General features: G+C 38.5%; 1 protein-coding gene across 1 annotated transcript; it reads right to left on the minus strand.

The window, feature by feature from the left end:
- Positions 1-261: 261 nt before the first annotated feature.
- Positions 262-3,144, minus strand: LOC108674915 (4-O-methyl-glucuronoyl methylesterase 1-like). Its single transcript, XM_018162894.1, has 2 exons — positions 2,801-3,144; positions 262-535 (listed from the first exon to the last, which is right to left on the minus strand). The coding sequence occupies exons 1-2, from the start codon at positions 3,142-3,144 to the stop codon at positions 262-264; spliced, it is 618 nt and encodes a 205-aa protein (XP_018018383.1).
- Positions 3,145-9,006: the final 5,862 nt, after the last annotated feature.

The raw sequence follows: 9,006 nt of genomic DNA on the forward strand, positions 1-9,006 counted from the left end.
AATTCCTTCACAAATATTCCCATTTCTGCCGTGAAAATAGGCCTATATCACATAAAAGTCACAGCCTATACTACGTAGGGCTTATATTACCCATCGAAGCCTCGGCCTGCTGTTCTCACAAACAAATTTTCATGAAGACATAAAGTGCAGAGAAATGGCCACAATTTTGGCAGTGCAGATCCCGTGTCTCGGAACCTGCAACAAAAGAGCCTATATCGAAAACTCATCTTATTTAGGCCCCCTTTTATCGGGGGGCGGGGGCTAAATGGACTTAAGGGGGCCAAATGGTCTGCTGGTGATGCTGGCACTGCTGGTGATGCTGGCACTGCTGGTGATGCTGGCACTGTTGGCGATGCTGGCACTGCTGGTGATGCTGGCACTGCTGGTGATGCTGGCACTGCTGGTGATGCTGGCACTGCTGGTGATGGTGGCACTGCTGGTGATGCTGGCACTGCTGGTGATGCTGGCACTGCTGGTGATGCTGGTGATGCTGACACGGCTGGTGATGCTGGTGATGCTGGTGATGCTGACATTTCTGGGTTATTAATATAATTGAAACAAAGAAAGCAGGGCCTATACTTTAAAAAAATTAAGAGATCGTAAGTTCAACAGCCAATCATTGACGGCCTTTCAAGCAAAATCCACCAATCATAGACAAGAAAATAGAGCGTAAGTACTTACGTTTACTTGGCAAAGTTTGAAAGTATGGCCCCAGATATTTAATCACTGGGCAGTTGCAGTAAAACATGGTCACTGCTGGAGCTTTTGCTTTTAAGTTTTGAAATTAACTTAAACTAAAGTTTTGTGGCATTGAAACTTAATAATTTTCTCCCAAAATTTATTCATTTCCGCACCAGCTGATATAAAACTTTTTCATTTATTATATAATTTTCTCACCCTCTGATATCGCAATTTTTCGTTCTGCTTCTGGTCCTTGAACTCCTACTCGCATTCTTAGTCCTCATAAGCCCGCAGCCCTTAGTAATTGCTGGACCCTTGCCTGGCGACGAGGGTCCTTAGCTGGTCCTTCTCAATTGTCCTTATGTGGTTTGAAGCGGGACTAACTTTCTGGGAATCTCGCTTTTTTCTGGTTATTAAAAAATAAGAGAATTTGTAGTAAGTAAGATTTAATTTTTAGTAGAAGTAAGATATAATTTTTAGTAGTAAGTAAGATTTAATTTTCAGTGAAAATAGGATTTACTTTTTAGTAGTAAGTAAGATTTGATTTTTAGTAGAAGTAAGATTGAATTTTTATAGTAGGTAAAATTTAATTTTTAGTAGTAAGTAAGATTTAATTTTTAGTAGTAAGTAAGATTTAATTTTTAGTAAGTAAGATTTAATTTTTAGTAGTAAGTAAGACTTAATTTTTAGTAGAAGTAAGATTTAATATTTAATAGAAGTAAGATTTAATTTTTAGTAGTAAGGAAAATTTAATTTTTAGTAAGTAAGATTTAATTTTTATGTAGACAAGGCAAGTATTTGTTAGAAGATACAACTGCTGTCTTGTGTTGTAAAGACGACTGCTCTCATGTGTTGTAAACACGACTGCTGTCTTGTGTTGTAAACACGACTGCTGTCTTGTGTTGTAAACACGACTGCTGTCTTGTGTTGTAAACACGACTGCTGTCTTGTGTTGTAAACACGACTGCTGTCTTGTGTTGTAAACACGACTGCTCTCTTGTGTTGTAAACACGACTAATATGTTATGTCTTAATATATCCTAAGAATAGATCAAAAACAAGTGGTTTGGGGTTATTCCGAGGATGTACCATTATACATCACATTGTATGTGACCGTGATATATTCTACTACTAATTAACTTATTGAAAACCATCAGGCGATTCGTTCAATTCAATAACGTTTTATCTCACGAACATCTCACAAATTAAAAATAATTGTAAATACATGTTCTATTACCTTTTTCCTTTAATTTTGCTTCACCTAAAAGCTTACCGTAAGATGAGAACCTAAACCAGGTTCTTTATTTTACTAAGCGCTCCACGCAAAGAGAAAATTTTGAATCTCCGCTAAATCAAAGGCGGCCAAAGACCGGCCGCGAATATTTCTACGACGATTTTTCTCTCGAGGTGCAGCGCCCGGTTTTCCATGTCTATTTTACCGCGCAAAACCATGAGTATTTTATGGGTTTGGGGGATATTTTTTCAAGCCGGCTTGTTGGACAAAACGAAAAGGACTTTGCAGGCCTTTGGTCGGCTCAGAGTGCATTAGTTACACGCAATAACAAACGCTCGCAAAACTGAGCTCGACCCTGGTGAAATATTTATATTTTTTAGAGTAGAGCAATGGTTGCATTTATCCTCTACCTCTTCCGTTTCATTTAGGTGGGTTTTGCTTATCTGTAAAATCTCTTTATTGTTGCTGTTGTTTTCCATGTTGTTTTTGTTGCTGGTTAAGAACTGTGCGAACAGTCAGTGTTCGCAACTGTGATGTGTGTTCGTAACTGCGATGCTTGTCATGGCCTGAATAGTAAGGCGTCACACAGCTACGCCTGAAGGCTAAGGCGTCACGCAGCTACGCCTGAAGACCAAGGCGTCACACAGCTACGCCTGAAGGCTAAGGCGTCACACAGCTACGCCTGAAGGCTAAGGCGTCACACAGCTACGCCTGAAGACTAAGGCGTCACGCAGCTACGCCTGAAGGCTAAGGCGTCTCGCAGCTACGCCTGAAGGCTAAGGCGTCACGCAGCTACGCCTGAGGCTAAGGAGTTTCGCTATAATTTATTAGTGAAGTTTTGCTCGTTTGTTTCACGTCGTTCCTAAGAGGCCCTTGGATGTCTAACTTCTTGAAGTGAGGGGAGTAAGGGTGAAGGGAGTAAGGGTGAGGGGAGTAAGGGTGAGGGGAGCAAGGGTGAGGGGAGTAAGGGTGAGGGTAGTAAGGGTGAGGGGAGTAAGGGTGAGGGGAGTAAAGGTGAGGGGAGTAAGGGTGAGGGGAGTAAGGGTGAGGGGAGTAAGGGTGAGGGGAGTAAGGGTGAGCGGAGTAAGGGTGAGCGGAGTAAGGGTGAGGGGAGTAAGGGTGAGGGGAGTAAGGGTGAGGGGAGTAAGGGCGAGGGGAGTAAGGGTGAGGGGAGTAAGGGTGAGGGGAGTAGGGGGAGTAAGGATGTGGGGAGTAACGGCAGGAAAACATTGCAATGGAAACTGAAGCGAATTACTTACGTAAACGGTCTATAAACGCGAACGAGTTTGAAAAACTCCACGGAGAAACAATCCAACATTCAAGTATCTTCATCGCTTATTCCGAACAATTCGAAACGCTGCAGTAGAACGTTCTGTTAATATACATTAAAAGTGCATTAATTAAGTATGCATTCATAATGTGTACATTAATAAAGTGTGCATTAATAAGGTATACAATAATAAGGTGTACGTTAATAAGGTGTACATTAATTATTATACACTACATTAACAACCACATGTAGTGGTCTCACGAAAGACCACATTTGCTAAGCATTGAGTCGTGTAGAGAAACTAAAATAAAATTATTTTTATATATGCATTGATTTGCACTATTCAGAAGCAGTAGTTCCTAAGCAGAATTGAAGTTGTTGTCATCAGATGTTAGTGAATTATTCTCACGTAATAGAAAAATTTGATCATATGATCAGAACTTTTAATTATTATTTAAACAGACTTGATGGTACGCCATTAAATTGCAACCGTGATGTCGACATGTAAAATTATTCACTCTTACTTATCCTAAGTTTATTCCTACTCACATCAAAATATTAGAGCAGTGAGTTGCCGGTGCGAAACCTCCTAGAAATTATTGAAATTCTGGCCGACATTTGCTTGGTGGCCCAGCATGGCCCAATTGCCTGCTGACCACCCCTTCATTATTCTATATAATTATAATTATAAAAAATAGACACTAACTTAATTCAATCAATATTTTCGATGAGTTTGAAATTTGTGGTTTAATGTACATGATTAAACTTTATTACTTGATTGGCATTTATTTTATATGATTTGACGACTAACGTTGTTTTGTTTTTACAATATATGAAAACGGAAATGTAGTCACTAATTTTGCCAATTTTTAATATAATATTTTTCTACATTGTTTATAGGTTACACTTATATTTTACCTATATTAATACAATTCTAACACATCAAGCATCACAGTTCCAGTAATATGCGATTGTATGCTATTTGCAGAGCTTAATGGACATTGATTAGACCTCAATTCTCACTTGTATGTAGGATATGAATTGTGAATTTAACTTCATTCTGCGTTTACTTGAGTTTATAGACTGAAGATGGTCTTTTTTAGTAGAAATGATATCAAAATGAAGTCATTACTGGAAATTATAGATATAACACAATTATAACACAATATTTTTCATGCTGAGTGCAACATATGTACTGGTCAACGGTTACCTGCAATTAGCCAAAATATACTTTCAGAAAGCTGCAGTTTAAGCCAGACCTTCCGTTAGGAAAATTCCTTCATCTTAAGCTCTAAAACTTTATAAAATATCCTCTGTAAGAATTGTTAGTATATAGGGCATTTTTTGAACAAATGAAATTTGAAATTCAGGCAGTAATTTAGGAAAAAAGAATGTAAAATGAAGCGAAATTTAATTTTTCTCGCATCATTTATGGGAGTTGGGTTAAAGCAACGATTCCCAAATTTGAAGGAAAATTAAAAACTGTAGATGAAATTTTTGCCGGCAATGAAGCGGTGTAAATTTCATCAATGTTCTTATGAATCTGCTGGTATCAACATCGACAATATTTACGGCGAGGACAACATCGTAGCCTGTCAACTGTGTTGATGAAGTGAGAAAGTTTTGGCGTTACTAGCAGCAAAAAATGCCCTTGAATAGAATTCTGTCCTGGAAGTTTTCGTCAGCAGTCAAATCCTGAGGGAATACGAGGCGCTGAAACCGAAGATTTGTCTTGAGGTTTGCTGGGAATTTCTCAGCCATTTGGACTGGGGCTCGTGGTGCATTTTTCAGCCATTTTTGCTGGGATTGCCGGGGATTTTTGTGGGGCAGAGCTACGTGCTCTGACTCTGGGACGCGGCAATAACTTAGCTGCTCTGAAAGGCGCTGAAATGAAGAGGGCAGAGCTACTGGTCTCCAGACAATCCAATTTACAGCACAGGTGAGCATTAAAAATTTATAGAAGTGGATTCGAACATGAATTATTTGGTCTTCAAATTTTTAGTTCAATCAACTGAATAGTGATTCTAATCAAGACTTAAAATGTGAATACAATACACCCGCGGAAACTGAAAATATAAAATCATATATATTAATGAAAGTGCAGTTTAACATATAAGGAAATATTCCAGCGCGTAATACCATAAAAGTTTTGAAATCAGTCTGAAATTATTGTGAATATTCAAAGTGAATATTTAGTTTGCTAGATGCTTTTAATCAAATTAAAAATAGGAATATTTGTAGGTAGCGTCGCTCAAAATTGAAATTAATCTTAAACTTGTTTGAAGGTTATTTATGTTTATGTTTGTTAATGTTTATTTGAGAATTTGAATTGTTCGTTGATTATTTAAGTGCAGATAATCAATCAACGCAAACAACAAAATTCTGCTCTCTATTGCAATCAAATTTGACCCAATTTGCTGATCGTTCAATGTTTCTCGTCCTCCCTGCATGGATAATTAATTAATAGGAGAAGAATATTAAGCAAAGGCAGACGCTTCGTTCACTTTTCTCTTATTCTGTATGAATTTTATATATAAAGTGCGGCTGCTGGGGTTGATGTTAGAATAAAATTCTTGAGCGCTAGAAATATGATAATTCAGAGTATATTTAAGCCAAGTGAAAACATTGACAAAAGTTGTCCTGCAAATTTATTTTAAAACTGTAGATTTAATTTTACATAATATGAACATTTAATTGGTATCGGTTATGCAAATACAAGTCTCGGCTGTCTTCTGTAATATCAATAATGATATTTCTCAATGGAAATTCGTATATTCGAACAAAGTTTATGATTTGTCATGTAAATTTTAGATTTTAAAGCGAATAGCCCTAACAAAATTTAGAGGATTACGCGACCCTGCATTAGGGCCGCCTAGGACTCAGGGAGCACGTAAATCAGCGGCTCTATGTCCGCTACGGCACAAGGTTCGAAGAGCAGCCTCAGGGCAGCTGGGTAGTTCGGTATGACACGTGTGGTAATCACCAACTATAGCGTTTAGCTTACCTGTATGGCAACAGGATAAGTCATTGTGGTAACCCGTTGTACAATGTTGTTCAGTTCGTAATAAAGCTCTGCCCACTACGGCGTCACTTCTCTTGGCCCTTTATATGTTCAACCTCGGTCACATCACTCGACTCTGCCAACCTTTGAAATACTCTCAGGTGACTGTGAAGTCTGAAAGGAGGTTCTGACAGGAGCACATTTCGATCGGTTGGCCAAGCAGACCCAGTATAACTTTGCGCCGAGTGTAGTGACTATTAGGCCGATGCCTGGGTGGTCCTCGTATTTTGTTAGGAAAATGACAGTGATAGCGGTTATAATTCGGTGCGTTTCTCGATGGTGAACATTTTTTAAAATGTGCATCCCAATATTGCTTGGAACCATATGCAAAGTCTTTCCACTGATCATGGATTAGATCATTAGAACTTCACGCACGCCTGCAGTGAAAGATGTGACTGTATAGGACTCCATCCTGCAAGGAGGGAAGGTGTATTTGATTAGGACTCAATAGTGCCCCTATGGAAGGGACTGTATTTAAGGACTCTATAATGCAAAGAGATAAGAGACTGTATTTAAGTAGGACTTCATAGGGGTGGTGAGGGTAGAGGGAAACTACGCCTCTATAAGAATGCTTTCCACAATTATAACATTACAACAATATTACGACTCGACAAATACTTTATGACGATGTACATCTTTATTGCTCCACAAATCTGTCAGAGAATAGGCAATACTGTTCATCCCATTTGAATTTTTAGAATAATAAGTAAAATGAGTTTGAGTTAAGGCATTACAAGTCTACCCTAAGTAAAATCAAACATGTATTGACTTTTACAGTGGCCCGTTAAGGTATAAGGGCAGGATACTTAGAGCGTTCCCTTTACATTTGCTTGGATTTTCCCATTAAACGTATAATTTGAAAGTAATGTATGTGAGTTATTACGTTTTCATATATAAATTTTCCAGAGTACAAAGTGCAAGACATTCACGTAAAAAAAAAAGATTGAGTACAGAATGCATTATCAATCAGGCAAAAGTTTCAGTACAGAGTGCATGTCATTCATGGCCTAGAGGCCTCGCAAACTAGTGCCCAGGTTTTTATTTTACATTCTAGTAGCCGGGTCTATAATCGGTCCCCGGAGTTAATACCATTAGCCGTTAGGGGCAAAACTTTTAACAAAACTTCAGTAAGCTCGCTATCAAGTGCAGTGTTCTTCAACCCTCGACTCGAGGATTTTTTCGAGCTAAAAATTTCCAGCATCGTATTGTTAATAGCATTTGTTAAATAATTTAGCCAAAGTCGCCGCATAAGGGAAATGGTTACAGTAGACAAAATACGTTCCATTATCTCCAAAAACGAGCATTGAATGCAGTCGCTTACGAACCAGTAACTGGGTTCATCAGAGAGAGCGATTTTTAAAAGATTGCACGATTTTTCATGAATTGTTAATCAATATCGGAATTTATATTAGGTGAATTCTGAGTAACTGGCATAATAGTGTACAGAAATAAAAATTGTCACAATTTATTTCACAAATAATTTAGGGAGAACCATTCGCAATTAAGGATATCGTAAATGGCGTGTCCATACTGGACGAAGCCTGCAACATCAGCCACATCCTACCCTCAGCAGCGCTTCGTGATCATCGTGATCAATCCTTCGTGCTCAATCCAACATCCAAAGGTTAACATGATCCATTAATCCTGTTATTCATAACGTGAGTAATCGTCCAGCTGGGGAAAGAACGTATGTAACATAGCCTGATATCAATATTATCAACAACGTGAGAAACCATTCGCTGGACAAACAAATTACTCCCAATATTAAAAAGCCACCCGAAACGTGATACAGTTAGCGAGAAACGTCTTGCTGCAAATTCAGTGATTTTCCCCTAAAGTTACTAATTCAGCAATGCTAATGATCTTCTTGTAACGTTAGTTATCTTCCAGAAACGTTGACGTTCTTCTAGCGAAGTTTTCAATATTTCAGCAAGTTCGAGATCTTACAGCTGAATGAGTGATTGTTTAACATCGATGAGTGTGACCCAAAACTCACGGTCCAGAGCCATCTCACCAGCTACAGCAGGACCTCGCAGGTTGCATATGGCGGGGTCTCAGGACGTCGCTGTAACCTGCTTACCGCTCTCCCCAAGTTCACAAACTTCCGTCAAACTTTCACGCCTGCACTGGCGTCATGTGTGAGGCTTTCCTTCTCCTAAGCCCAAGTTTCCAATACAACTCAGTCCAAAGTTCTACAATTTTACAAGAATATAGTTTTCCCTCTTTTTAAATTTTTGTGATATTTGCATTTTAATCCTGAATTGTGATTGGCCGATGATATTATTATAAAATATAACTCAGTACTCACTGCAGTGAGTGAAAGAGAGCGCATTTTCTCGTCGACGAAAAAGTGAAGTCACGGACGGTCAGACGGACAGACATGGCGAGCACAATAGTGCATTTTCTCCATAAATGAGAAAATGCGCTAAAAAGTTAGCATAATAATTCAATTTAAAAAATGGCTGAACTAGCATTCGTGAAATTATAACAGATTTTTTGACGCTTTAAAGTGAATAGATTTCTAGGTATGGTAAAATTTTCGAGTTGAATTTAAAAGACAACGCCGACCGCTCACGGTCAGTCAGCGGAGCTGGAAGACAAGTAAGAAGTCATGTCCATAGAACCAGGCCTGTAAATAATGTAAGAAATAAACGCATGAATCAAAGTGAAAATGCAGAAAAAGCTGTAAAATGTTTTTACACGAACTCGGATTCCGTTTTGAACAAAAGAAGTGAACTATTAAGTGTGATTGAAAACGAGC

This window comes from Hyalella azteca, unplaced genomic scaffold (genome assembly GCF_000764305.2).
Source record: "Hyalella azteca isolate HAZT.00-mixed unplaced genomic scaffold, Hazt_2.0.2 contig12448, whole genome shotgun sequence".
In the NCBI taxonomy this organism is placed as follows: domain Eukaryota; kingdom Metazoa; phylum Arthropoda; class Malacostraca; order Amphipoda; family Hyalellidae; genus Hyalella; species Hyalella azteca.